The sequence below is a fragment of the Osmia bicornis genome, chromosome 3 (genome assembly GCF_907164935.1).
Source record: "Osmia bicornis bicornis chromosome 3, iOsmBic2.1, whole genome shotgun sequence".
Lineage (NCBI taxonomy): Eukaryota > Metazoa > Arthropoda > Insecta > Hymenoptera > Megachilidae > Osmia > Osmia bicornis.
Window position 1 is genome coordinate 1,553,615 of NC_060218.1, and position 24,543 is coordinate 1,578,157.

General features: G+C 37.3%; 6 protein-coding genes and 2 non-coding genes across 19 annotated transcripts; 5 read left to right on the forward strand and 3 right to left on the reverse strand.

Moving 5' to 3' along the window:
• Positions 1–33: 33 nt before the first annotated feature.
• LOC114872618 (60S ribosomal protein L15) lies at positions 34–1,716 on the reverse strand. Of its 2 annotated transcripts, none has more exons than XM_029179995.2 (5): positions 1,618–1,716; positions 1,078–1,278; positions 737–873; positions 545–655; positions 34–354 (listed from the first exon to the last, which is right to left on the reverse strand). In XM_029179995.2, the coding sequence occupies exons 2-5, from the start codon at positions 1,247–1,249 to the stop codon at positions 160–162; spliced, it is 615 nt and encodes a 204-aa protein (XP_029035828.1). In that variant the 5' UTR covers positions 1,250–1,278; positions 1,618–1,716; the 3' UTR covers positions 34–159. The 2 variants fall into 2 exon arrangements, with proteins under 2 accessions (XP_029035828.1, XP_029035829.1); XM_029179996.1 differs by lacking the exon at positions 1,618–1,716 and adding an exon at positions 1,516–1,600.
• A 566-nt stretch (positions 1,717–2,282) lies between these two features.
• On the forward strand, positions 2,283–4,167 carry LOC114872650. Of its 2 annotated transcripts, XM_046285029.1 has the most exons (5): positions 2,283–2,830; positions 3,042–3,226; positions 3,318–3,686; positions 3,792–4,033; positions 4,077–4,167. In XM_046285029.1, the coding sequence occupies exons 1-4, from the start codon at positions 2,494–2,496 to the stop codon at positions 4,023–4,025; spliced, it is 1,125 nt and encodes a 374-aa protein (XP_046140985.1). In that variant the 5' UTR covers positions 2,283–2,493; the 3' UTR covers positions 4,026–4,033; positions 4,077–4,167. The 2 variants fall into 2 exon arrangements, with proteins under 2 accessions (XP_046140985.1, XP_029035900.1); XM_029180067.2 differs by having other exon boundaries at positions 3,792–4,167.
• Positions 4,168–4,255: 88 nt separating this feature from the next.
• LOC114872648 (uncharacterized peptidase C1-like protein F26E4.3) lies at positions 4,256–11,992 on the reverse strand. Of its 5 annotated transcripts, XM_029180064.2 has the most exons (10): positions 11,904–11,990; positions 10,656–11,044; positions 10,547–10,585; positions 6,123–6,437; positions 5,985–6,048; positions 5,701–5,899; positions 5,287–5,582; positions 5,023–5,222; positions 4,794–4,954; positions 4,256–4,703 (listed from the first exon to the last, which is right to left on the reverse strand). In XM_029180064.2, exons 4-10 carry the CDS (start codon positions 6,418–6,420, stop codon positions 4,584–4,586), a joined length of 1,338 nt encoding a protein of 445 aa, XP_029035897.2. In that variant the 5' UTR covers positions 6,421–6,437; positions 10,547–10,585; positions 10,656–11,044; positions 11,904–11,990; the 3' UTR covers positions 4,256–4,583. The 5 variants fall into 5 exon arrangements, with proteins under 5 accessions (XP_029035897.2, XP_029035896.2, XP_029035898.2 ...); XM_029180063.2 differs by having other exon boundaries at positions 10,547–11,044; XM_029180065.2 differs by lacking the exons at positions 10,547–10,585; positions 10,656–11,044 and having other exon boundaries at positions 11,904–11,992.
• On the forward strand, positions 7,382–16,375 carry LOC114872647 (transient receptor potential cation channel subfamily V member 5). 5 transcript variants are annotated; one of them, XM_046285028.1, is made up of 16 exons: positions 7,382–7,472; positions 7,566–7,702; positions 12,066–12,309; positions 12,433–12,611; positions 12,679–12,736; positions 12,781–12,999; positions 13,058–13,247; positions 13,310–13,463; positions 13,545–13,799; positions 13,867–14,483; positions 14,549–14,714; positions 14,849–15,110; positions 15,569–15,750; positions 15,833–15,949; positions 16,035–16,160; positions 16,228–16,375. In XM_046285028.1, exons 3-16 carry the CDS (start codon positions 12,219–12,221, stop codon positions 16,354–16,356), a joined length of 2,745 nt encoding a protein of 914 aa, XP_046140984.1. In that variant the 5' UTR covers positions 7,382–7,472; positions 7,566–7,702; positions 12,066–12,218; the 3' UTR covers positions 16,357–16,375. The 5 variants fall into 5 exon arrangements, 1 of the variants encoding a protein (XP_046140984.1); XR_006829250.1 differs by having other exon boundaries at positions 12,679–12,766; positions 12,823–12,999; positions 15,833–16,160; XR_006829253.1 differs by lacking the exons at positions 15,833–15,949; positions 16,035–16,160; positions 16,228–16,375 and having other exon boundaries at positions 12,679–12,766; positions 12,823–12,999; positions 14,849–15,459; positions 15,569–15,661.
• Trnap-agg lies at positions 11,291–11,362 on the reverse strand. Its single transcript has one exon. It is a non-coding gene; the product is annotated as a tRNA-Pro (tRNA).
• On the forward strand, positions 11,668–11,741 carry Trnat-agu. Its single transcript has one exon. It is a non-coding gene; the product is annotated as a tRNA-Thr (tRNA).
• Positions 16,376–16,595: 220 nt separating the features above from the next.
• Positions 16,596–17,620, forward strand: LOC114872654 (coiled-coil domain-containing protein 103-like). Its single transcript, XM_029180075.2, has 3 exons — positions 16,596–16,794; positions 16,866–17,134; positions 17,201–17,620. Exons 1-3 carry the CDS (start codon positions 16,642–16,644, stop codon positions 17,499–17,501), a joined length of 723 nt encoding a protein of 240 aa, XP_029035908.1. The 5' UTR covers positions 16,596–16,641; the 3' UTR covers positions 17,502–17,620.
• An 865-nt stretch (positions 17,621–18,485) lies between these two features.
• LOC114872653 (probable phospholipid-transporting ATPase IIB) lies at positions 18,486–23,961 on the forward strand. 2 transcript variants are annotated; one of them, XM_029180073.2, is made up of 13 exons: positions 18,486–18,755; positions 19,846–19,990; positions 20,075–20,347; positions 20,420–20,662; positions 20,744–20,932; positions 21,000–21,586; positions 21,656–22,072; positions 22,143–22,308; positions 22,391–22,769; positions 22,844–23,084; positions 23,197–23,363; positions 23,436–23,639; positions 23,721–23,961. In XM_029180073.2, the coding sequence occupies exons 1-13, from the start codon at positions 18,586–18,588 to the stop codon at positions 23,852–23,854; spliced, it is 3,315 nt and encodes a 1,104-aa protein (XP_029035906.1). In that variant the 5' UTR covers positions 18,486–18,585; the 3' UTR covers positions 23,855–23,961. The 2 variants fall into 2 exon arrangements, with proteins under 2 accessions (XP_029035906.1, XP_029035907.1); XM_029180074.2 differs by lacking the exon at positions 18,486–18,755 and adding an exon at positions 18,786–19,487.
• The last annotated feature ends 582 nt before the right edge of the window (positions 23,962–24,543 follow it).

Below are 24,543 nucleotides of genomic sequence, written 5' to 3' on the forward strand. Positions count from 1 at the left end.
CTTTCTCACATGTACTGGGAGCTGTTACTGGTGTCATTTTTAAGAAAAAGATGTTTATTTCGCGCAGGATATACCATAATATTGATACAAGAAATTTTAACATATCAATGACATGATGTACCTCATCCGCACAAAAATTAACATTAGAAATATTTAACTCTATCGCTTCCTGCGAAGCGATAAAGAGTTTCTTCTCAGCCATGCTGCACGACGCGAACCACCGATAGTTTGTGAATAACGATGTCCCTTTCCTAAACCGCGTGAACTCCTGCCGGCTGACGTCTTTCCACGAAGTTCACGATGTTTATGTACCGCGTCGCATACCCAGTTAACTTTTGGATCGTTACGAATTGCCTGAAGTACAAATGATCGTAAATATTAATTGCGTATCTTTTTTTTTGTCACGCTAACAAAACATGATGGTCTTTTCCAATTCAGACATCCAAGGAAGAGTAAAAATCATGAATTATCGATAACAATATAATGATATCATCATTTTGGATAAACACATTTTTAAAAATTAGTTATACATCATGAAATTTACCTTATGCGCAGGATCGACCAGAATAACCTCATAGTATTTGTACGAGGAGTCCTGAGCTACCCAGTAGCTATTTAAAACTCGTAAACCACCGCATCGACGACCAACACGTTCCTGAAAAACGCGATGAAATGATATGAATTTTTAAATTGATATTAAATAATGGATGTAGAGGGGGGCGCATTTTATACTAACTTCAGCAACTGATTGCAGCTTCCTAGTTGGTTTCAACTGATTAACACCGTGGCTTTTTGGTTTTCCGTATGTTGCACCCTTTGGCACAGGACGTTTACGACCACCTCTTCGTACACGGATTCTAAATATTACAAAACCTGCGTATTCAGAAAATTTCTCATTTGATTTTTACTGCATTTGTAAAATTAACATTGTATAATAAATAATAAAGAGTGTCAGTAGTATCGGAATACACGTATTCACCATGTAACTGTAAGAGTGGTGCACGGTACTATATCATCATATAGAATAATTATGATAGAAACTCAAAGTTTTATTAAAGAATCGTTATATATAGATACCTTGTTTGGCTTTATAGCCCAAACGACGAGCTTTATCGGGTCTCGATGGTCTGGGAGCACGATGCATTTTGGTTAGCTGGCGATACTGCCAACATCTGACTCGAAGCAAAAAGCGAAGCACATCGCTTTGCTTTTTGCGATAGAGCTCCTGCATATACTTGTAGGCACCCATCTCGAATCCCCGAGAAGACAGGAACGAACCTATGAACAACACACGTGAAAAGGATGAAAATAAATTGAAGGACGAAAAATATTTAAAAATGTTTAAAAATGTTTAAAAATATTTAAGAATATTTAAGAAACAGTTCACTATAAAAGTACAAAATTTTAACAGACTGAAGAACATGTACAAGAAAATAAAATACGAATATATGTAGGTTAATTTTAGTGGAACAATAAATACATTTTCTTGAAAATAATATTAAAAATTATATGAACATTTTGTATAAACAAGCCTGGTAATGAAACTCCTTTGCTCGTGGGTGAAAAAAATATACGGATTCTTGAAATAAATTACGATTTCCAACACGTTACACTCACCCCACGGAATTAGAACAGAAGGAAAGGAACGGATTTCCAGCGCATCGGTGGATCAAACCATTTTCAAATAAAATATTAAAGACGGTGTACTCGATGCCGTGAATATCGAAGACGAAGACATCTGTAGAGAAGAAAGTGCGTTAAACCTTTCTGTCTCAGACACCTGTCTGATGCTTGTCGGAAGCCTATCTTAGACACAATTTTGACTGCCTTTAATTCTATTTCTCAGAAATCAGACAGAATCACCACAAGACTGAAAAATTATTAAAATAATTGTTTGACAAACTTGTATCTTAAAAAGACCGCCATGAATTATTTTTAAAATTCGATCTCAGCACCATCTATACAAAAGGGGCGGAAACTACACAACAACTTACCGACATAGTTTTCGGGAACACTAGCGCCCTCTTTCGCAAGGCAGTAGAAGCCACTTACCGACTTATCATACGGTAGTCGGTAAATTGTTGAGTAGTTTCAGCCGTCTTTGTACAGATGGCACTGTGGTCGAATTTTAAAAATAATTTATGGCGGTCTTTTTAAGATACAAGTTTGTCAAACAATTATTTTAATCTTACAATTAATTTATAATTAACGAGTGACGCTATCAGAGGTTCCATAATGAAACCTTAATCTGGTATCTATAATACATCGAAGCAATTCGTTGTCACTGTCAATTTGCGTTAGTCTATTGCAGTGCAAAGTGTTTCACATTTCTGTACTAGGATAGAACAGATGACGCTCGTTCTTGGGGGAGAAATTCAAGTCGTGGCGCGGTTTTATTATCGAGCGACCCGGTGACCTTTGGTCTGGAAATTGATTATTTCAGAAGAGGTAGCGTGAATAAATTGATAAGTCGGTAAGGAGACGCAGTTCGCGATGGAGAGCCGTTCGGACAGTATAAAGGATCCAATTTATTATCCTTCGATGGAAGAAACAGGGGAGGGATTCGGTACAAGTACGGACATAGAACCGGTGGAAAGAAGCAGAAGTTCCGCTGGTAGTCAGGAACTTGGTCTCGAGGAAACTAACGCGTTGAAAGTACCGCGTAAATTTATCACTAACTGGCGACAAGCTTGCGATCGTACTCGCGACAGGACAAAGGATTTACTGAAGAGGTGGCGTACCGTTTCCAGCAACATCGACCAAGTTATTGCCGTTCCAGTTTCTGACAAGCAACTAGAACAACATCCCAGTTGGAGCGTACACGTTTGGAGTAAGCTCTAGCAACTTCCTGTTATAATGCGAACGTTAAGCAGGGTATAAAGAACGTAAAAAAATAAAATACGCAAATTCGAGAATTATTTAAAGATTATTTACGTATTATGCTTAAAACTCTAAATTAACGAAACACCTTACTTTCCTTTCCGTTTTCGTTGTTGTTTGCCTTTTGTTTTCTTGGTTTTCCTTCTACCATTGAAACACAGCAACATGGGTGAGTCGGTATCCCAGCGACGAGAATCTGATCGCTCTGGAAAAAGCTACGAAGGAAGGAAAAATAACCGATCTAGCAGCCATTCAACGAGACAAATTCTCTCATTTTTTCACTTACCTTCTGGACCACGATAAAGACGGTTTCGTTAACAGGAAGGACTTTCGGATGCTTTCGGAGGTAGCTATATACAAATAACTTTCCACATATTTTAGAATAAAAAAAAATAAGGAACATCGTTTTTCGAGACAGAATGTTTTATGTTTAAAAGCGATTGAGAAGATTCGCGGATTGGTCGTGGAACGGACCCGAGTATTTACGATTGATGGAAATTGAACAAGGATTAGCCGAATTGATTCTTCAGGAAAAGAAATTCGAAGGAGACGAAGGAAAGAGGATCAGTTTGGAAGAGTGGTTATCCTGGTGGGCAAAAATCGTTGCACCACCCGATGGAGTAGCATACGAAGACGTTCCTTTCTGGCTGAAAATGTTACCGAAAATATTTTTCCTGGCTATCAACAGCTCTGCGACTGGAATCATTTCTAAAAAAGAACTCGGTTCTTTTTACGGATCTGTCGTTGGCCTGGATTCCGACAGGATTTCCAAGTGCTTGGACATCGCGTATAATTCGTTGACATCGGTAAACGTTTACTGCTATATCGTCTCGATTTAAGCGCAATTAAACTTATCGTTAATCTTATGATAATACGGTAATATAAAAGGATTATTTTTGTGTCTTCTTTAGAACGGGGATCATCAGCTGCGTTGGCCACAATATCAACTCGCATTCGCCAACTTCCTCTTTGGTCGTGGACCTTTTGGTCCCGGTGAACATTTCCTCGGTATGACGGATTTCTGCGTAAATCGGGGCAACGACGTACCATTTCCGATCGATTATTCCGCGATGAACACACCGAGGGATAAATTGGAAGTGTACAATCCACACCTCAGAACTAGTCGGCGCAGCGTCGTAGTTTGAAACACGGACGAAACGTTCAATGAAGCGTAGGGAGGGCTTCATTGTTTCAGATTTTCACTTTGACAGACCGCGTTTCCGTGAAAAGAAATCTGCAGAAGCTGTTGCCTCTCAACGACGACCAATAAAAATGATCTAGTTTCGAAAAACTTTTTTCTATCTCTTTTTTTTTATTCCGTACTTTGGAGTATAAACGTTCTGCATAGAACGGTTATAGTTGCGTAGAGGTAGAATTATCTACAAAAGTAGGTTTTAATACGTATACGTGATTTTTGGTGGAAAAGAACATCCACTGTAATTTGCCGCGAATCATAATACATGTAACGTAATTATTAGAAATATGGCATAACGAGAAATGAATCGCTTTGTAAATGATTCGCTTGTCCTACAAGTGAAACAGCGCGTCGAGAAGGAAAAACAACAGACAGTCTAAAACGATGATGCAGGATCGAGGATCGATAATGATTCGATAAATGCACCGTCTATTCGGTCGTTGAAGTTTCCAATGAATGACAAGCGTCGATAAGAATTTGAGGTCATCGAGACAAGGAAAGGTTTTCCTTAGACGGTTTTCGCCCATACTCCTAGCACGAACGACTCAATCTCGCACTCGTTGGTGCCTCTTTGAATTCGAAAGAGGCCGTTCTCGCCCCACATGTAACCCCAAGAGTTGACGACCAGCTAGAAAGAAAAGAAGACGATTATACGATAAGCGATAGGATTTTCCTTCGCTTTCTTTTCTCCTGAAAAGAAGAAAGCGAGCAAACCTACCCAATATTTAAGCGGTGGATCAGGAGGATACATGGGAGGCTCTTCTCCCCATCCGATTATTCTAACCGAGTGGTAGCCAGATTCGTAGAGTTCTGAGGTCGTCGAGTGCTTATACACTCCCGATTCGTAGGAGAAGAAGTCTTGGTAGACTCTCATCGTAGCTTGGAAGATTGATCGTTTGATTAATATCTAATTGATTGATTCGTAAGATCGATTAAAAAGTAGTTACCTTGAACAGGCCCCGAAGTGAGAATTTCTTCCATAATATCGGTCTCGTTAGCGAGTCGATAAGCTGGTCCCACCTTGTACAATTCTGTACGAAGGGGATTCTTTGGAGGGGCGCATCCGGCGCCCATTAAATCGGTTCTCTTTCGAAGTCGGCATTGGTCATTGCTTGCTCTCCATGGATAGCAGTGTTCGTCGACCAAGCTAGAAAACGAATTGATACAAGGTGAATTGAATATATGGGTGTTGAGAAAGTAAATTAAATTACCCAAATTTGCGCATAAACATCCAAGCTCTGTCCAAGTGACCACCGTTGCAGCCTTGTTGCCCTCTGTTGTTGCACGAAAGCAAATGTTGCGCGCTGAGAAGAACACTATCGGCGCCTTTGCTCATGATCGCGAATCTATCGGATGCTACGTGGGCGCTGGAAATGGCCCAGGACGCACCGCACCATCCTTGATCCTCGATATTCGATATGTCTCCTGGCCAACGGTGCCTGGCGTCGAATTCGCGGGGCAACGATTCGGGATCGTAAATTCGTTGCACGGCATTCATCCGGTAGACCTTTCGAATTTCGAACGATCGATTTGATTAAAACGTACGAATCAAGTGGGAACAGGATTCACCTGTTCGCTTCTACCTGCGAGTAGTTATAAAATCGAAAGGTCATAGGTATACTTACCGATCGCGATGGGTTCAACGTGCCCAGGCGAAGTTGCACGCCTTCCTTTAACGTTCTGCCATGGAATTCGGAATAGTTTCGAGCCTTCCACTTCAACGACGGGCTCATCACGTTGATCTCTTCGATCAGATCTCGCTCTTGCAAGCATCGATTCTGCTCGCAAAGTACCTCCGCGCGTCTACCAACTGCGGTACATTTGCTGGAAAGAAATGGGAGCAAAAGTTGGTACCGATAGACGAAGGGTTAACGAAGAGGCAAGAAGAGAAAAGAAAGATATAATGTACCACAAGTTGCAGTTCTCTTTAAAAGTTTGACCGTGAATGTAGTACTTTCCCTTGTACAGGCATTCTGCAACGAACATAGAACATTTATGCAGTTGGTAAGAAAAGATGAATCGAAATGAAATTTCGTTAATTACGAACGTCTTATCTCAACGGGCCGCGATGTGGTGGTGATGTTAGGCTCGATTCCTTTACAGTGGCTCCAGTAATCCGGGCAGCAATCCTCTTCTCTGGGCCGATCGCAGAAATCGTCGCAGTAACATATCGTGGTATGAATCGGAGCGCTGCATTCGTCCTGACGATCCGGGCAACATCTGCCCTCCGGGTATCTTTCGGCACAGTATGGCCCGGGTCGCAGCCCCGTGAAATCAGGCACCCCTTTTACGATCGACAACAGCAGAAAGAAAACGACGCTCCCGAAGCTTTCCCACGATTGCATTTTCGTCCCGTCTGATCCTGAAAATCGATTAAACTCTCTGGCATTTCGGCTCGATGACACAACCGGTAGCTTTTGCAAGCGGAATATCGCATTCTACGTATAACGCAGTTGTAAAAAGAATGTCGAAGGTCGCCCCGACGATTCATCGTTTCTTCTCGTTACATTTTATTCTACTTTCGTCCACCATCCACCGCGTACGTGATATTCGGTGGCAAATGGCACGATAACGGTGTCAAGTCCACGCGACGAGCCTTTACGAAAACGCGTCGTTCAGTCTCGTGTTTATTGGAACCGCTTCAAACGATTCCAACTTCTTGTTAAATGTCACGCGCATAATTTGTCTCGCAAGAAACAGGGTGGAAGAGTAGATTGCGCTGACCGTGAAACGATGGAACCTTGTGTAACGAGGTCGCGCGAGTATCTTTCGAACGAAACCGACGACGAAGACGGCGTCGGCGTCGGCGGACGGACGTGGTTATTGACCGAATTACAATATTAATAGAATTTACCAGACTGGAACGTATCTCGTCTCTAATATTTACCTACCTACAATAGTAAAAGAGCTTCGAACGTGGGTGAATTTTCGGTTGATTTAAAATGGTCAAACATGAGATAAGAAAATGGCAAACTAGCACGACTCGCGTCATGAATCTAGAAGCAGAATTATAAGTTAGCACGCGCGCGTTTCTGAACGGACGAACAACGATCTTGACCCGTTTCTTGCCATTAGGAACAGACTGGCAACGCGCATCCATCTTTCCCATCTGTCTGACCCTTTCTGCAATTAACGACGATCTTGCTGAAACGTTTTCCTACTCGAAGCCTATATTTTCAACGACTAGAAATGTTCATAGCGTATATATAGAATTTAGTACGATTTTAACGCGATTTACCGCGAAGTGCTTACTCTCTCGTAATCGGTGAGTCATCCAACTTTGAAACTCTGAAGAAGCTGGCCCGAAGTGTTACCGAAACTAACGTTGCTGCCAAAAAGAAAAAATAAAGAACGAAGGACACGAACTAGAATCGAAATAATAATCCTGGCCGTGAAAGTGAGTAAACAATTGCAAAGTAGATACATAGATGATTTCGATTAGAAGAAGCAGCTGGGTACAAGGAGTAATTGTTCTTGGATGTTCCGTAAGGTTGACGTCAGAGATAGTATTACTCAATGAATGCAGTCAATGGAAAACTATGCAATCATTTATCGGCCGACAAGTGAGACGGATTGTTCGACGAACGATCCGTTACTTATGATTTAATTCGGAGAAGCGATATGTAGGTATGTGTCCGATTTAATCAATTTCCATGCCAATTAGATCACTCGTTAATCATAAATACCGACTGGATAATTGATTTTTTCAGCCTTCTAAATTCTCAACGAAATGATTAACTCGAACATCAATCAAAATATCACGCTATTCGAATGTGATGAATGGATCTCTGCTTTTAAATGTTGACGCTACCTTGTTCTCGTATTTTATACATACAAATAAGAGCCTCTATCAAAGAACATCAATGACGAATGTTTTTTTTTTTTTCGTTCGAGGAAATAAGTGATCGTTATCGTTGTTTCGCGAGACGATTCCTACGTTCGAATCACGAAGATCTATATTTGGATCGCGCGTCATGCGAACGCGCTCGAATCCTTCGAAATTTGAATCACTATTTTATAGGGGACCGGTGTAATCGTAGGTAGAACGCGAATACGAAGCAATTAAGGCGGCACAGAAGCGCGAATACATTTATCGGTTACAGTTTCAGCAAGATCGGCAGACGGTGCTGCTATTTGTCTCGTTTCGAAACGCCGCGACCTGACTTTCCTTTATCTTGTTCTTAAAAATAATAAAAAGTAGGTTAATTCGCGAGGAACATAGCGATTAAACAAGCTGTTCAACGATACGGTAACGATGAAAGATAGCAATCAAGGAGAATCAGTAAACACGATGACATAATAAAGTAAGGAGAGATATCAAAGTTGCTGGATCGTCGAAAACAGCTGGTGTGTTCCTAAACGCGGTACACTTAAAATTCCAACGAACATCGATCTAAATTTGAATACGAATCTAAATCTAAATCTACATCTAAATTGACCTGTTGAGGATCTCGAAACACGTCAAAGTCGGCTCCGTTTCGTGCGCGATTAAATCATTCCTCTCCTTTCAAAGATAGATTAATTTCGGAAACGTTACGAGAATATGCTTATACATACGCGCGTATAATTATAGCGATGCGTATGCAATCGTGAATCGTTTAAAAAAAAAAAGAAAACGAAAAAACGACTAAAAACAATGTAGGAAAAGAGGTCACGAAAACACGTTGGCGAGATCGTATATTTTTAAGCGGGTTTCAACGTTTCGGGAGCGAGATCTTTTTCAGATTTATGGGTATCGATAAAACAAACAGGAACGAATGAGCCGCGGAGAGCTCGGCTGATATTCCAGCCACGATTATTTTTACAGTGTTATCCGAGAACTCGAATCTTTCGACTTCTGAGGGAAACGAAAATTCAAATTTGCCCGGCGATAAAGCGTTTCCGGTATCGAACGGAATTTTCTTCTACGACGATTCATTCGATATATTAATAATAATAATAAATTTTTTATCGACAAATACTTCTCGACTCGATCTGATCGGTCCGATTAGGTGAGCCGTTGCGTGCCAATTAAACAACGTAACTCCTCGATAAAACGAGAAACGTTTCCTCGAAGAAATTTTTCCTGATATCAATTCCATCGATTCAAAATCATTTGATCGATTTATCGAACCTCTATCTCGATCTCCTTGCGCGTTTTTACATCCGTATTCTCTCCCTTTTTATTCCGCTCCGTCCTTTCCTCTCTTTTTAATCTGTTTATCACATGGCGCGCCAATGCTTATACGCGATCTTTCAAATTGTTCGCGCTAAAAATAACGCGAACGTCATATTAACGCGTATGCGCCCGTTGTCCCAAATTCCAATCGTTCTTTCTGCGTTATGAATTCAATTTTAAGAATCGTTTCTTTATAGATATCGATGAGTTTCGAAGAACAACAAGTACAAGATTGCTATTTCCTGATGTTTCCTTCTCAGATAAGCGGCTAGTGTATACGTTCACGTTACGTTTACAAACTGTCAATTATTAATTGGTAGTTAAATACAGGGCCGGCCCTGAGATTTCGGGGGTCCGAGGCGAGCTCCGAAAAAGGGCCCCTTATAAAGCTTGTATAACTAATTTAGATTTGCATTCGCATCGATTACTATTCAAGTAAACATTACTCTTCTTGCATTCTTATGGGGGCCCTGATTAAATTGCATCGAAACGATTTTGGCGTAATACGTAATTGCAGGTAACAGTAGTACTCTGAATGAAACAACAAAAGAAAGGGAATATAATTTTGAGTTTCGTCACGATGTGCACGATATACATAAGAGGCTGGCGGAAATTTTTATATTCGTAACGAGATGCTTGTTCCGGACGTGTTTCGAATCGTTATCGATAGATCGTAAAGTGAAAAAAGCGTTTTCGCAACTCGCGTATATGTATTTCGTATCGTATAGTTTCATTTCAGTTCACGAACAGGTATTTCTCGTTGATACTGTATCGCCAATTATTAAAACACATAAATGATATAGGTGTTAAGGTGTTTTTATAATTGCGTACCAAGATAACATATAACGTTGGAGAAATTTTGCCTTGAATCGAGAGATCGAACGGTAAGAATCGAACTTCGAACTTGAGCGGATAATGATTAGGTGTATACAGCCGTGGCGACGCGACGCGTCGCGACGCAACGGGACGCTGTAAACTGTAGACAAACGATCGCGTTTATGGAAACATCAATTTTTTAAACATTAGCTGTAATTAGATTCTCTAATGATTACTCTATTAACATAACGCAACACGATAAAATTTTCATTTACGTATTCGTCGAAAAAAAAATATAATACCTTGCGTTTACGCGTATTAAAGTATATTTTAGCTCTTTAAGCTGCCTCGAATTTAATGCATTATTCACTTACTAATGTGTAATCCTATCGATGGTTTTCTTTTAGATACAGATAAAAATCATAAAGTTACGAGAGTCGTAAGTACCAGGAAATAAACGGCGGTTAAATATGTTACGATATATTTCTTTCGCTTACCCGTTGTGTCACTTGCTGTTCAGTGCTTTATCCAGGATTCTTGAGATCCAAAGCAATAAATATTAGAAACTTCCTTCACGAAGATAACGCGCTCAAAAAATTATCATACGTTCTCTGTTGACTGCGATAGTGGAGAATTTTAAAGATTCGCTTTGATAAACAAAATTGAAAACAGAAAAGATAACAGGAGAAGGAAGAACGTAGGTGCCAAATGAAAAAAAAGAAAAAAAAGAAAAAAAAGAAAAATGAAGGATGTTAAAGGAATTCACATTAGCAAAGTAGAAGTAAGTTTAAAGTCGCGACAGATTCGCGATCGGAAAAGATTAGAAGGGTATAAAAGTCGGTGCTGGCGGCTCGAAAGCACGAGCCTAACTGGCCCGTGAACACACTAGGTAAATGCGAACTAAATGTTAGCGTCTCGCAGTACATCGCGTTTCGGTTTCCTCTCGTCTTCTCGACGGATCTCCTTACGAGTACTTCCGTCGGCATTCGTCATTCCTTGAATATGTAAAGGTCTCTGATTAAATTCATTCGCGATCGTGAAACGACGTATCTTCGCGGTATCATCTTTTGCCAACTTATACATTCAACTAATCTACTAATGTTCGTTCCTCATTGCTAAGCTGATAAATTTCTACTACTTTTAAAAACTATCAACTTTCAAATCTAACTGAAACCACGTCTTTCATATTATTTTTCTCTTTTTTTCAATGTGAATATAAAAAAAAGATGAAAAAAAAATCTGGGCTCGTCCGGGATTTGAACCCGGGACCTCTCGCACCCTAAGCGAGAATCATACCCCTAGACCAACGAGCCACGATTCCAAACTTTTCTTAATCTACTTAAAATAAGGTCATTCTTGATACTACATTTTTTTTTCATTATAATTACAGGATTTTACTTGTAACTATTCACAATTTATAATATGTATGTAACAATAAATTCAAAGTGTTCCTCAGAAAAATACATTAATCATCGTACGTTAAACTAAATAAATAAACTTTAACTTTAAACATTTTAAATTTGCGTTTTCAAAGAAATATTCAAACAAACAAAATTATTTAATTCGAAAACTATTTTTTAATCTATGTAAACGATTAGTAAGAAACACCTCTCAAGAAGGCGCCGTGGCTTAGTTGGTTAAAGCGCCTGTCTAGTAAACAGGAGATCGAGGGTTCGAATCCCTCCGGAGCCTGAAAAGTGTGTTTATTTTTTTTCCTTCTTTCAATCAATTATAATTAATTTATTTTCAAGGAAAATGTTTATTATCTTTTTAAAACACAATTATAGTTAAAAAGAGAAAAATAAGATGCAAGAAAGTCAGATACTATTATTATTCACATAAAAAGAAACTTACCATGTTAATAAAGCAATATCTTTTCAACATGTCTGTTTCCTTACTCTTGCCTTCCATCACTTTTTCATCTCTCTCTCTCGGAATTGAACTCTGAAATAAGAATAATTACCTATTAAAATATGAAAAATACGTATGTACATATATGTGTACGGGCATGTATAGGGTAGAACGTTTGCGTGATCGATATGGAACAGATACTCTATGGTGACGAGAATACTTTAAACATAGGATCTCAAACGATATTTCTCGTATCTATTCGTTCTTTCAAAGAAGTATGATCGCTAATATCATCGAATAGAATCAATTTGCAAAGTCATGGGCAATACGGAGAGCAACGTAGCTAGCGGAGTGAAGAAACAGACGGATGCTTCGTCTATCTTACTTTACAAATTGGTCGATTTAAAAGGTAAGAGTTGAAACGCATGTAGAAAATACAGAAACAAGTGTATCGTATTGACACGACCGAGGAGAAGTAGTTAAAGACAGAGGAAAGGTTTGACGGCTGTAACGGAACTCGATTCTGAAACAGGTGGTGGTTTATTAGTGGACATGATGAAAAGAGCAACGCAAACTAAACAGTACGCTGAACTAGATCACGCTCTAAGAACAAAAGTGGAGCCGTATTTATACAATAAGGGTAAAGGTAAATGGATCCCGATTGAAAAGTTGGTGTTGCTACGAAACAAGGATCGTCCGAAGCATAAAATGGTAAAAAGTTGAATCGACCGTGTGACAAATTTAAGAGTAAACGAATTATAAATTTTACTCGTTACAGCTTCCACCATTAAGGGCTATGGAAAATCCGGCCGATTACGATATAGACAAAGATATGGGCGACGAAGAAGCGGACGAAACGAAAATAGGTAAGAATCGATAGGTGTACGTAATTACATTACGATAATTGCATTACATTTATCAGATAAGAGCAAGTACAGATTGGTCTGCTGGAGCTTGAGCGAAAGAGGAGCAGTCGGGGAGACGATTTTTCATTTATGTATGTTACACTCGACTACTATTCATATCGACCTGGCTAAACGTTTACTACGTTTTTATCCTAAGCTGATCAACGACATTTACATCAGCGACGAGTATTACGGTTGGTTATTAACAACTATTCAAAACGTATTCGCATATAATCGTTTGCCCTTTGACAGGCGAAAACGCGTTGCACATCGCTATAGTGAACGAAGATCCAGCCTTGGTAAAGTTCCTCCTCGACAGCGGTGCGGACGTCCACGAAAGATGCATAGGAAATTTTATGTCCCCGGAAGATCAACAAGCATCGAGATCGGACAGCCTCGATCACGAATGGGTTTGCGTAGCTCCCGAAACGAATTACAACGGGTAATTAACGGCTAGAATTAAATTTTATCTTAAAGTCTACTTGTTTTATCGTGTACGCGTAGGTACGTTTACTGGGGCGAATATCCTTTGAGCTTCGCAGCGTGTTTAGGGCAAGAAGAATGTTACAGACTGATACTTGCCAGAGGGGCAGATCCCGACAAACAAGACACCAATGGAAATACGGTTCTACATATGTTGGTGATCTACGAAAAGTTGGTAAGCTTTCCTCTAATCTAATCGCATCGAAAGCTCTTAATTAACGAAAACTCTAAATTGATTCGTTTCCGTTGGCACAAGACCACTTTCGACATGGCGTACGAGGTAGGAGCGTCGTTAGCGATTAGAAACACCCAACATTTAACACCGTTGACGCTGTCGGCGAAACTGGCAAGGATCGAAATGTTTTTCCACATCTTAAACATCGAGAGGGAAATTTATTGGCAAATTGGCAGCATCACATGCGCGGCTTATCCCCTCTCGCAAGTAGACACCATCGACGTTAACACCGGCAGCATCAGTCACAACTCTGCTTTAAATTTGGTGGTATTCGGCGTGAGTTGATAATTATCTTTGCTGCTTTCCTTCTGTCCGCAGATACGAGGTTTCTCTTTTTTTTTAGGAAAAGGACGAACATTTGGAACTGATGGACGGTATCCTGGTTGATCTGTTAAACGCCAAATGGAACACTTTCGTCAAGTCTCGATTTTATCGTCAATTTTTCCTCTTTTGTTTTTACTTCATCTTATCCTTGATCAGCTTCACGCTTCGTCCTGGTCCATCGGCTACGCCATCGAGTTCTACGATTACTCAAACTCCTCTCACAACCGTCGAATCATCTACTACACCGCACTCGTCTGATCTTCTTTCGAATTTGATTCCAATGACGGATCGGAAAATGTTTCACAATTCGAGTCCCTCGGTGTTTGTTAACGAAATCGTGGAAAATGCTTTAATTTCTAATTTGAAGTTCTCTTTGAATGTAACAGCGTCTCGCTTGGACCAGCTAAAACTCGATCTCGTAACCCACATAATGTCTAGTCTAAAAAATCTTTTGACTATTATCGAGAACGAGACTGAAAGCCAACCATTTAACGACTTTAGTCGGCAATCAGCTGTGTTTACCGATCATTTGCACCACGAAAATGACACTAATACGAGTACTTTCGTTACCGTTGATTCCACAACCAAACTGTTATTGGATGATGCTGTACTGCTCGATAACAATAAGAGCAATTGGTACGTAACAATGGATCGTTATTGAAAAATTCGAAGAAGATTCTTACTCTGTTTTTTTCAATAAGGTGGGACCATCTTACCAAAGAATGCAGACTGATGCAACTGACCACAGTATCTGCGAATATTCGATTAATCGCAGAAATATTCATGGAAATTGCGGCTATTCTCTACATTATTGCAGCGCTACGAGAAGCCAGGTTTTTAGGTCTCAACATGTTCATCGAAAATCTAGTAAAGAGACAATATTCTTTCTTCGTCTACCTTTCATCACCGTTTCCATCGTTCTTGATTATTTAAAATGTACCCCTAGTAAAGACTCGTTACTAATTACTAATACATTAGTAATGGGGGTTGTTAATTTCCAGATGACTGCACCATCGAGGGTAATGTTTCTCTTCTCCTGCTGCATATTGTTGTCATTTCCATTTTTGCGATTATCCTGTGCCGACGAAATGGAAGATATGCTAGCAGTAGTGGTAATGTTAACCACAGCACCGTATTTTTTATTTTTCTGCAGAGGATTTAAAACTGTCGGTCCTTTCGTTGTCATGATCTACAGAATGATCACGGGCGATCTACTTCGATTCGTATCCATCTATTTGGTGTTCGTAATTGGATTCTCTCAAGGTAAATCCAACACCTGGATCATTCTGATAAAATTTTCGATCGACACACCTTGCCGATAACCCTTCTACTAGTAGTCGATACACGTTTTCATTCTATTACGATCGCTACTCTTCCTTGGCCTGAAACTTTTGGCACGCGATAAAAGATACCTGCATTTTACTTTCGCACGTAGATCACGGTTAAAAATAAACTTTAGATCGGAAGATAACTGATCAATTAAATTAACGTACGAAGAAGTATACACAGAAATTTGTTTTTTGTGAAATTATTAAATAAAACCAAGTAGTTGTAAATTACTTTGTATAGCTTCTCGAGAAACCTCAAATCATTTGGTCCAATTTTAAATGAGGTATTCTGTTTTAAACGGTGTGCGAATACTTTTGTGTTTAGCTGTATGTAGATTGCATTAATATTAAACAAATTCTACATCATTATTTAAGTGTCGCCTTTCATTACAGCATATTACATTATATTTTTATCTTTCGACAATCCTAATACACCAGAAGGTGTGGACGATTCGATAAGCAATCCAATGCCATCGCCTATAGAGAGCATCATGGCAATGTTCCTTATGAGTATGACGAACTTTGGGGATTACTATGGTGCGTTTGAGAGGACTCAACACGAAATGGAAGCCAAGGTGATACCTTCCTATCGCAATCAAACTTCTGTTCACCCTCTATAACAATAAACATCTAACGTAAAGATTCATTCCGTCATAGTTCATGTTTGTTGTCTACATGGCAATCGTTGCTATCTTACTTGTGAACATGTTAATCGCTATGATGGGGAATACGTATCAAAAAATTGCAGAAACTAGGAACGAGTGGCAGAGACAAGTATTTCATTCATCTCTACCTTTCTTACTTCCTTTTGCTAAAAACTTTATTATAATCATATTTTGATTAGAATCGATAATTCCAGTGGGCGCGTATAGTTTTGGTAGTAGAAAGAGGAGTAAGTCCACAAGAAAGACTTAAAAAGTTGATGGATTATTCTCAACCAATGTCCGAGGGTCGTAGAGCGTTGGTTCTTCGATTGAATCAATCGGTATGAAATGATGCTAATTAGCGCATTAAAATTATTATTCATTAACGAAACCAAATACATATTTCAGGAAGAAGATAAGGAAGACATGAAAGAAATTTTGGAAATGAAGAGGACCCATGACAAATTGTGCAAGAAAAGGCAGCTAAAATCCGCAAAGGAGAAAACTGTAACAAGAGAGGATAATATTATTGTATAATGTTATTTTTATTTTATAAATAGGTATAAAAATATATATTCCATTAAATTATGTTTTATATATATAATATAATAAAATATTTTAACTGTAACTTATCTTTAAATTTATTTTCTCAACATTTCCTTCTTTGTATTAAATTATATACTATATCCATATTGGTAACTATAGCAACTGCTTACTATGGCTAGTAACAAATGCCAATTAACTGGTGCATTTGCTAGTCCACTGCTTCTTGTTAAAAACATTCTGTAAAATCAAACAGATTACATATTAACAGTTTCAAAAATGAGTAAACTAAAATGTGTGATAAATTATAAAAGTTTAGAATTAGAGCTTCAGGAAGCTCTTAGAGCAGATGAATTATATAAATTACAAAATGATACCAAGATTAGAGCAGTTGAGCAAAATGTACCTACATATGAAGCTTTTAGACAAATGGTAATGACACATTCACTTTAATGCTAGATTTAAAAATAGAAAATAATTTAATTAAATAAGTTTATCTTTAGGTACTAGCAGCTCATCTGAAACCTTTACAACACAGTGATATTCAACCTAAAATGAAAGGATCTTGGAATCCTGTTGTTAATAATGATAATTCCAATACGACAATGCTATTTGATAAGTTAGACAAAAAGCATGTAAAAGATTGTTTAAAATCATTAAATAACAATAATGATAACTATAAAGAAATACCCACTACACAGGAACAATTTGTACAAGTTTGGAAAACTATTACAACGTACAAAAATAAATTTAATTATCTCCAAAGTATAAGGTACGATACTGCACCTTTTAGATAATTTATCTAATCATGAAATGTGAAATCTTAACGTTGTTTCAGACATATCTTGCGCGACAAAATATTTCGTACTGAAATCCCTTCGACATTACTTGTAGAAATAATAAATGTATGCCTTCAGAATTTTTCGGATGGGAATAACGTTATAACCACTGCTGATATTTTGAATACTTTAAGTGAATGCAATAGGTTTTCTTTGGCAGTAAGCTTTATGGGAAAAGATGAAAGAGAAATGTGTTCACGGCTTTTTAATAAAATTCTTATTAACGTGGACTATAAAGATGCAGTTCTAAGAGATGCGATTAAAACACTAGGGTTAATTTATGAAGTCACATTTGAATAATGCTATGTAATGACTAATGAATTCATAAAAATAAAAATAAGTTATATGACATAAGAAGAAAAACAATCGTAGGTGAATTTCTAATTTATCACAAATATGATACTTGAAAAAAATAATATATATCGCAGTTCACCAGAGTCCATAACTGCGATTCCCACTGCGCAGGTTGGAAGATGGTGGGGGAACGCAGCGAGCTCTCTGCTAATCGCTTTCCACTTCGTTTGGGAGTATCGCCAATCAGGGCGAAGATGCGTACTGGAGATGCGCGAAGAACGAAAATTGGTCTTTTCGCAGTTATGGCAAGTTATGGCAAGTTATGGACTCTGGTGAACTGCGGTATACGTTTAAAAGATGTAAGCATGCGCGTAGCGAAGACCAACACCACGTGATTGACAAGTGCTTACTATGGCGGCGTACACTGTAATCCTAAATAGTTCGAAACATCGTGATCAAAGTTGAATGAAAGTTAGTTTGAAAACCAATCGAAATTCCGACAGGTTTAAATCTGTTTTTGTCTTAAATCAAAATGACTGAAACGTCCAGTAGTAAACTTTCTTATTACCGTTGTTTAAATGACACCTTGCGATGCGTACGTCTACGTAAGTACGTGGGAAGAGCCAACCGTATACATGTATGCATGTATAGCGCATGTATGCACGCATTTCGTAAACAAACAAAATCGTTGAATTGACCGACAAAATGTCAGTTTATAGTGTAACTTTGAATTTCTTCAACGAAGAATTTGAAAACAGATGCAAGTTATTTATCGAAAACCGCGATACTATCTAATCGAAATACGGCTTGCTAAGTCACAAACTTACGTTACTACTTATACATGCGTACGATATATTTAGATGGTGTAACCCTTTAGTATCATGTGACACGTACGATGTATCGTCGTAAGAAAAGCGAGATTTATCTATAGCAAGTTTCGTCACTGGAAAAAAAATATATGTATGTATGTACGTACGTATATATCTGTATACATGTTGTGCTAATATTTAGTATATTATAAAAGTCATGATACTAATGGTGTATCTGTAGTAAATTGTAAAGAAAATTTACCCACTGGCTTGTCGGAAATATGCGGTTAGAAGAAATGCCATTACGTTTAAGCTCGGACGAGCGGGATTTTGAAATGGACGAAGAAACCGACTATCTTCTTCAACCTTCCGAAGATAGTATAAGATTATTGACGTCAAGAAGACGACGAATTAACGATTGTTCCATATTCCTCAAAAATGTTTTTTGCGGGTAAGTTACATTCGATATTTGAATGAAGAACCAAATAGAAGAGAAATGTTTCATATTCTGTCAGATATATCTCCTTATGATAAACTACTAATTTTAACGGTAGCCAACATAACAGGTAGTAAAAAGTTACCAAATTAACGCAGAAAATTGAATATTTAAAATATAAAACTGAAATATCTGAAACAGAGTATATATACATAAATAGTATTTGTTTATTTGATAAAACGTTTGATGTGCAACATATATAAATAAAAAATATTTTATTTTAAGAAGAAAACTAATTTATAAGTTGTAACTTCAATATAAACAGGTGAAAGAATATTGAATAATGTTGCCACATCTGATTCAATGTAATGAATATTTATTTGTGTCAATGAAAATATGTAAATAAATGTTAGGTATATCGAAAAATTGTATAAACATCAACATTACTTTACCGTTACTGAAATACAATGTAGTATAAGTTGCTATAGTAAGTACATATATAGGTGAATTCATCTTGTAAGCGCCTGCTCCGTGGATATTATAATATCACGACGGAGTTTTGTTGAACGTTGAACGATAGTTTTTCAAGAAGTATTTTTTAGCGAGAAACTAAATACATAACGGTGTTGTTTTATATGATTTGTAAGAAAGACATATCTAAATGGAGACGCAAAGCAATGTTATAAGGCTATCGAAGGAAGATATTCCGTTAATATCTAAACCGCGAAATGACAATTCCTGGACAAGGTGACGTACATTTTGCTGTAGCTAAAAACTTCGATTTCCTTTTAATTCTTCATATTATAGGATTAATTGCATTCTAATAATTATTTTTATAATATTTCATTCGATTTTTATTCAAAATTCATTATTGAATTGATTTTCAAAATTAATTTTTATATTATAATAAATAAATTATTCTTAATTCTTATGTCTTATCTAATATACCTAATTTTTCAATAATCCTTTTTTATTATTTTTAAACTTGATAATTAACATTTACAATTATACTTGTGTACCTGTTGTTGATGTGTTGCAAGGAGAAATATAGTAAACAGGTATTTATTGATTATAATTTTGATCCTTTACCTCTTTGTTATTACAGATGTTGTACCTGGATGTTAAGAAGATGTTGTAGAGAACGTGAGTTAAGAGCTAGAGTTATTCACATTGGTCAGCCTATGCATGAAAAGTTTCCTACTAATGTCATAAGGAATCAAAAATATAATGTTGTTACATTTTTGCCTTTGGTAAGATATGATATTGATTATTTGAAACACGATATAATATAGAATGAAGAAATTTCAATTAACATCTGTTATCTTGTTTCTCAGGTTCTCTTCCAACAATTTAAATTTTTCTTAAATCTATACTTTTTGCTTATGGCTATATCTCAGTTCATACCAGATATAAGAATAGGATACCTATATACTTATTGGGGACCTTTATGTTTCGTGTTAACTGTTACAATTTGTCGGGAAGCAATTGATGATTTCAGACGATACAAGAGAGACAAAGAAGTGAATGCCCAGAAATATTACAGATTAGTGAAAGGTTTTGATACCCCAGAGCTAATACCAAGTTCTAAATTGCGTGTGGGTGATTTGGTAAGCAAGCAAGAAACCATACTCAGGTGAAAATATTAAATGAATATTCATACCATTGCTCCTTTTCCTAAGGTAATTGTGGAGAAAGGTCAGAGAGTTCCAGCTGATTTGGTTTTATTACGAACGACTGAGAAATCTGGCGCGTGCTTTGTAAGAACAGATCAGTTGGATGGAGAAACGGATTGGAAACTGCGATTAGCCGTACCTGCTACACAAAAATTGGAGAATAATTCACAATTGTTCGATATAAAAGCTAGTATATATGTGGAAAAGCCACAAAAGGATATTCACAGCTTTATCGGAACATTTACGAGGGTAGGCCTTCTGTTATTTAACAACTACATCCGTTATATAATAATCTGCAATAAGTATTGTATTATATATTATTACTTACAGTACGATGGATACAGTAGCGAAGAAAGTTTAGGCGTTGATAATACATTATGGGCAAACACAGCTGTTGCGTCCGGTTCGGCGCTCGGTATCGTTGTATACACAGGACAAGAGACTAGATCTCTCATGAATCATTCTGCGCCACGATCAAAAGTTGGTTTACTAGATCAAGAGATAAATCAGTTGACAAAGGTATCGTATTCGATTCTCTGACTTCCATTACTGCCAGACATTTTGAAATAAATTTTTTATTTTATAGGTCTTATTTTGTGCTGTAATTGGATTAGCATTGGTAATGATGTCTTTGAAAGGATTTAACGGGCCATGGTATCGTTATATGTTTCGTTTCGTTTTATTGTTCTCCTATATAATACCAATCAGTTTAAGAGTGAATTTGGATACGGGGAAAGCTTTTTACGCGTGGTGTATACAAAGAGACAAGGAAATTTCTGGAACGGTTGTAAGAACCACTACCATCCCGGAGGAACTTGGTCGCATTTCCTATCTGTTAAGCGACAAGACGGGCACATTGACACAGAATAAAATGGTTTTCAAGAAGTTGCATTTAGGAATGATATCTTACGGTCAAGAGACGTTCGACGAAGTTATGAATGTACTAAAAACCTATTACTCTTCTACGTCTGAAACATCACCGGTAAAGCCGTCGATATCTGCGCACAGTGGAAAAGTAAGAAGATCCGAAAGTACAAGGATATACGATGCAGTGCACGCTTTAGCATTGTGCCACAATGTAACACCGGTTTACGACGAAGTAAATAAAGCAACTAATTTGGACACAGTAAGCGTCCAAACAGGAGAAACAGGAGATTCTGGTTCTATTCAAAGGTTATTTGTGAAAAATTAATTACACTTTTACGACTTTAAAATCTTATACTTACATCGCTCCTGTTTTAGTCAAACAGAAGCGGATCAGCATTATTATTTGCCAGAACAGAAACGCAATTACCAGGCTTCCAGTCCGGACGAAGTGGCATTGGTTAAATGGACGGAAGAAATGGGATTGGCATTAGTGAAACGGGATTTAAATTTTATGCAGCTGAAAGCTCCAAATGGAAAAATTTTAAACTATGCGATTTTACAAATATTTCCATTCACATCGGAGACCAAACGAATGGGGATAATAGTAAAAGAAGAATCCAGTTCTGAAATAATATTTTATCTGAAAGGGGCGGACGTAGTGATGTCCGGAATAGTGCAGTATAATGATTGGCTTGAAGAAGAGTGCGGCAACATGGCACGTGAAGGCTTAAGAACGTTAGTTGTTGCAAAGAAGAATCTAACGGAAGAACAGTATCTTGATTTTGAAGCAAGGTATCACTATCGAATGTTTTGCGATAAAACGATTAAAAACAACTGATTACTTAGACGTTTTTTCATTTAGATACAATGCGGCCAGGATGAGTGTCAGTGATCGTGTCTCAAGAGTCGTGGCGGTTATTGAAAGTTTAGAAAGGGAGATGGAGTTACTATGCGTGACCGGTGTTGAAGATAGATTACAGGATAGAGTAAGGCCAACGTTGGAATTATTAAGAAATGCTGGAATTAAGGTACACGATCCTTTCGTCTCCTCCCATTTCGTTTCAATGACCAATTCTATTCACGAATATTTCTTCCTGTTTCTTTTTTCAGATATGGATGTTAACGGGTGATAAACTGGAAACCGCTACTTGCATAGCAAAATCTTCACGTTTGGTTTCACGAACACAAGGTCTTCACGTATTTAAATCAGTGGTAACTCGCACAGACGCACATTTAGAATTAAACACATTTCGTAAAAAACAAGACTGTGCCTTAGTTATCAGCGGAGATTCTTTGGAGGTTTGCTTGCAATATTATGAACAAGAATTTTTGGAATTGGCCTGCGGTTCACCTGCTGTTGTCTGCTGTCGATGTTCACCCACTCAGAAAGCCGAAGTCGTCAGTCTTATTCAAAGACATACAGGAAAAAGAACCGCAGCTGTCGGAGATGGTGGTAACGATGTATCTATGATACAAGCAGCAGATGCTGGTAATTTTTGCTCTTGTAACATTTACGCTGTGACGAAAAAAATATTATATAATTGCATTTGATATACATCTTAGGTATAGGTCTGGAAGGTCTTGAAGGGAGACAGGCTTCTTTAGCGGCAGATTTTTCTATTTCTCAGTTTAGCCATTTGGCTAACCTCCTGTTGGTTCATGGACGAAGAAGTTACAAACGGTCTGCCGCTTTAAGTCAGTTCGTTATTCATAGAGGTTTAATTATCTCAACCATGCAAGCTGTATTCTCTGCAGTTTTTTATTTGTCTTCGGTATCCTTGTATCAGGGATTTTTAATGGTTGGGTAAGAAAAGTATTCATTTCATTTAATGAGATATTCCGATCGATCAGCGTCTAGCTTTTGTAATAAACTTTCCTTAACAACGTCGATACTAACAACGAAAATTATTTTATAGTTATGGAACGATATATACAATGTTTCCCGTATTTTCTTTGGTGTTAGACAAAGATGTATCGGGAAAAATAGCACTTACTTATCCGGAACTTTATAAAGAACTTAGTAAAGGTCGATCGTTGTCTTACAAGACGTTTTTCATGTGGATTTTAATAAGCATATATCAAGGTACTGTTTTAAAAATTTTTCATTGGTCGTATATATTGTAAAAGTGTTTTAATTATTCAAATTGATCTTCAGGTGGTGTTATAATGTACGGGGCCCTTATAATGTTTGAAGATGAATTCATTCATATAGTGGCAATTAGTTTCACCGCACTTGTTTTAACGGAATTAATTATGGTAGCCTTGACGATCAGAACATGGCATCATATTATGATACTTGCAGAAATTTTTTCATTGGCACTATATCTGTTATCTTTGGTCGTTCTTAAGGATTATTTCGGTATGTTTAATACGTACATACTTTCAACAACGAATAAGTTTAACAAATATATTTAACTAATTGTCTTCGTTTTGTACACAGATGCCGAGTTTATCAAGACAACGGACTTTTTGTGGAAAGTATTGTTGATAACTTTAATTTCCTGCATGCCATTGTATATTTTAAAATTCTTGCGAAAAAAGTTTTCACCTCCTAGTTACACTAAATTATCTTAAGCTTCATACAGCTATCTCATTTGGTACATACAATTAACAATCGTACAAAAAATTGAAAGCTCTACTTTTGTTGAAGTGATAAAAAAAAAGATTTATTTGCAAAGTTACTATTATTAATTTTTGTTTTGTACTCGGTACAAAGACAAACTTCCAATTTAAAAACATTATTAAATTTTTTGTTCCTGAAAACATTTAGCATTTCATTCGGACCATTGTGATAAATGAAGGCAACATTTATTTCTCTTCAAATTAATAATAAATTCCGTTGTTCCGTTAACATATGATGCAACATACTGTAAACATTTTCCCTTATTTATTCAGATTATAAATTAAACTGTATTCAAATTTTATTAATTGTAAGTAGGGATTTTAAAACTAGCACCTTCAGTATACTATTAATATTATTTGTGTTTATTTATTAAAACAACAAGCTTCTCTCATTCTTATGTGTTCACACAGCATAGCATTTTATTCAATCTCACCTAATGCTTATCGTATACATTCAATCATGTTATTTACAGTATTTTGTATGTTAAGTTTGTAGTTCACGGATGCTTGACTAATTGAAAGTACGTGATGCTTTATTTGACAGTTTCTAGTGTATATAATGGATGTGAGCAAACGTCCAAAGTTAAATTTTTATTTTTGTAAATTAGGCGCGACATTTTTCATTTTCTATCATTTTTCTC

Coding starts and splice junctions, on each gene's coding strand:
- LOC114872618 (XM_029179995.2), bottom strand. CDS start 1,249: ATGGGTGCCTACAAGTATATGCAGGAGCTCTATCGCAAAAAGCAAAGC. Junction 874..1,077: donor GGGCTATAAAGCCAAACAAG/GTATCTATATAT, acceptor CTGAATACGCAG/GTTTTGTAATATTTAGAATC. Junction 656..736: donor AGCTGCAATCAGTTGCTGAA/GTTAGTATAAAA, acceptor CGCGTTTTTCAG/GAACGTGTTGGTCGTCGATG.
- LOC114872650 (XM_029180067.2), top strand. CDS start 2,494: ATGGAGAGCCGTTCGGACAGTATAAAGGATCCAATTTATTATCCTTCG. Junction 3,227..3,317: donor ACTTTCGGATGCTTTCGGAG/GTAGCTATATAC, acceptor TATGTTTAAAAG/CGATTGAGAAGATTCGCGGA. Junction 3,687..3,791: donor CGTATAATTCGTTGACATCG/GTAAACGTTTAC, acceptor TGTCTTCTTTAG/AACGGGGATCATCAGCTGCG.
- LOC114872648 (XM_029180061.2), bottom strand. CDS start 7,349: ATGACTCACCGATTACGAGAGA. Junction 6,049..6,122: donor GCGGCCCGTTGAGATAAGAC/GTTCGTAATTAA, acceptor TGTTCGTTGCAG/AATGCCTGTACAAGGGAAAG. Junction 5,900..5,984: donor AAAGAGAACTGCAACTTGTG/GTACATTATATC, acceptor ATTTCTTTCCAG/CAAATGTACCGCAGTTGGTA.
- LOC114872647 (XM_046285028.1), top strand. CDS start 12,219: ATGGGCAATACGGAGAGCAACGTAGCTAGCGGAGTGAAGAAACAGACG. Junction 12,612..12,678: donor ATCGTCCGAAGCATAAAATG/GTAAAAAGTTGA, acceptor TACTCGTTACAG/CTTCCACCATTAAGGGCTAT. Junction 14,715..14,848: donor ACATGTTCATCGAAAATCTA/GTAAAGAGACAA, acceptor GTTAATTTCCAG/ATGACTGCACCATCGAGGGT.
- LOC114872654 (XM_029180075.2), top strand. CDS start 16,642: ATGAGTAAACTAAAATGTGTGATAAATTATAAAAGTTTAGAATTAGAG. Junction 16,795..16,865: donor ATGAAGCTTTTAGACAAATG/GTAATGACACAT, acceptor GTTTATCTTTAG/GTACTAGCAGCTCATCTGAA. Junction 17,135..17,200: donor AATTATCTCCAAAGTATAAG/GTACGATACTGC, acceptor ACGTTGTTTCAG/ACATATCTTGCGCGACAAAA.
- LOC114872653 (XM_029180073.2), top strand. CDS start 18,586: ATGCGGTTAGAAGAAATGCCATTACGTTTAAGCTCGGACGAGCGGGAT. Junction 20,663..20,743: donor TTATCGGAACATTTACGAGG/GTAGGCCTTCTG, acceptor TATTACTTACAG/TACGATGGATACAGTAGCGA. Junction 23,085..23,196: donor CAGGGATTTTTAATGGTTGG/GTAAGAAAAGTA, acceptor ATTATTTTATAG/TTATGGAACGATATATACAA.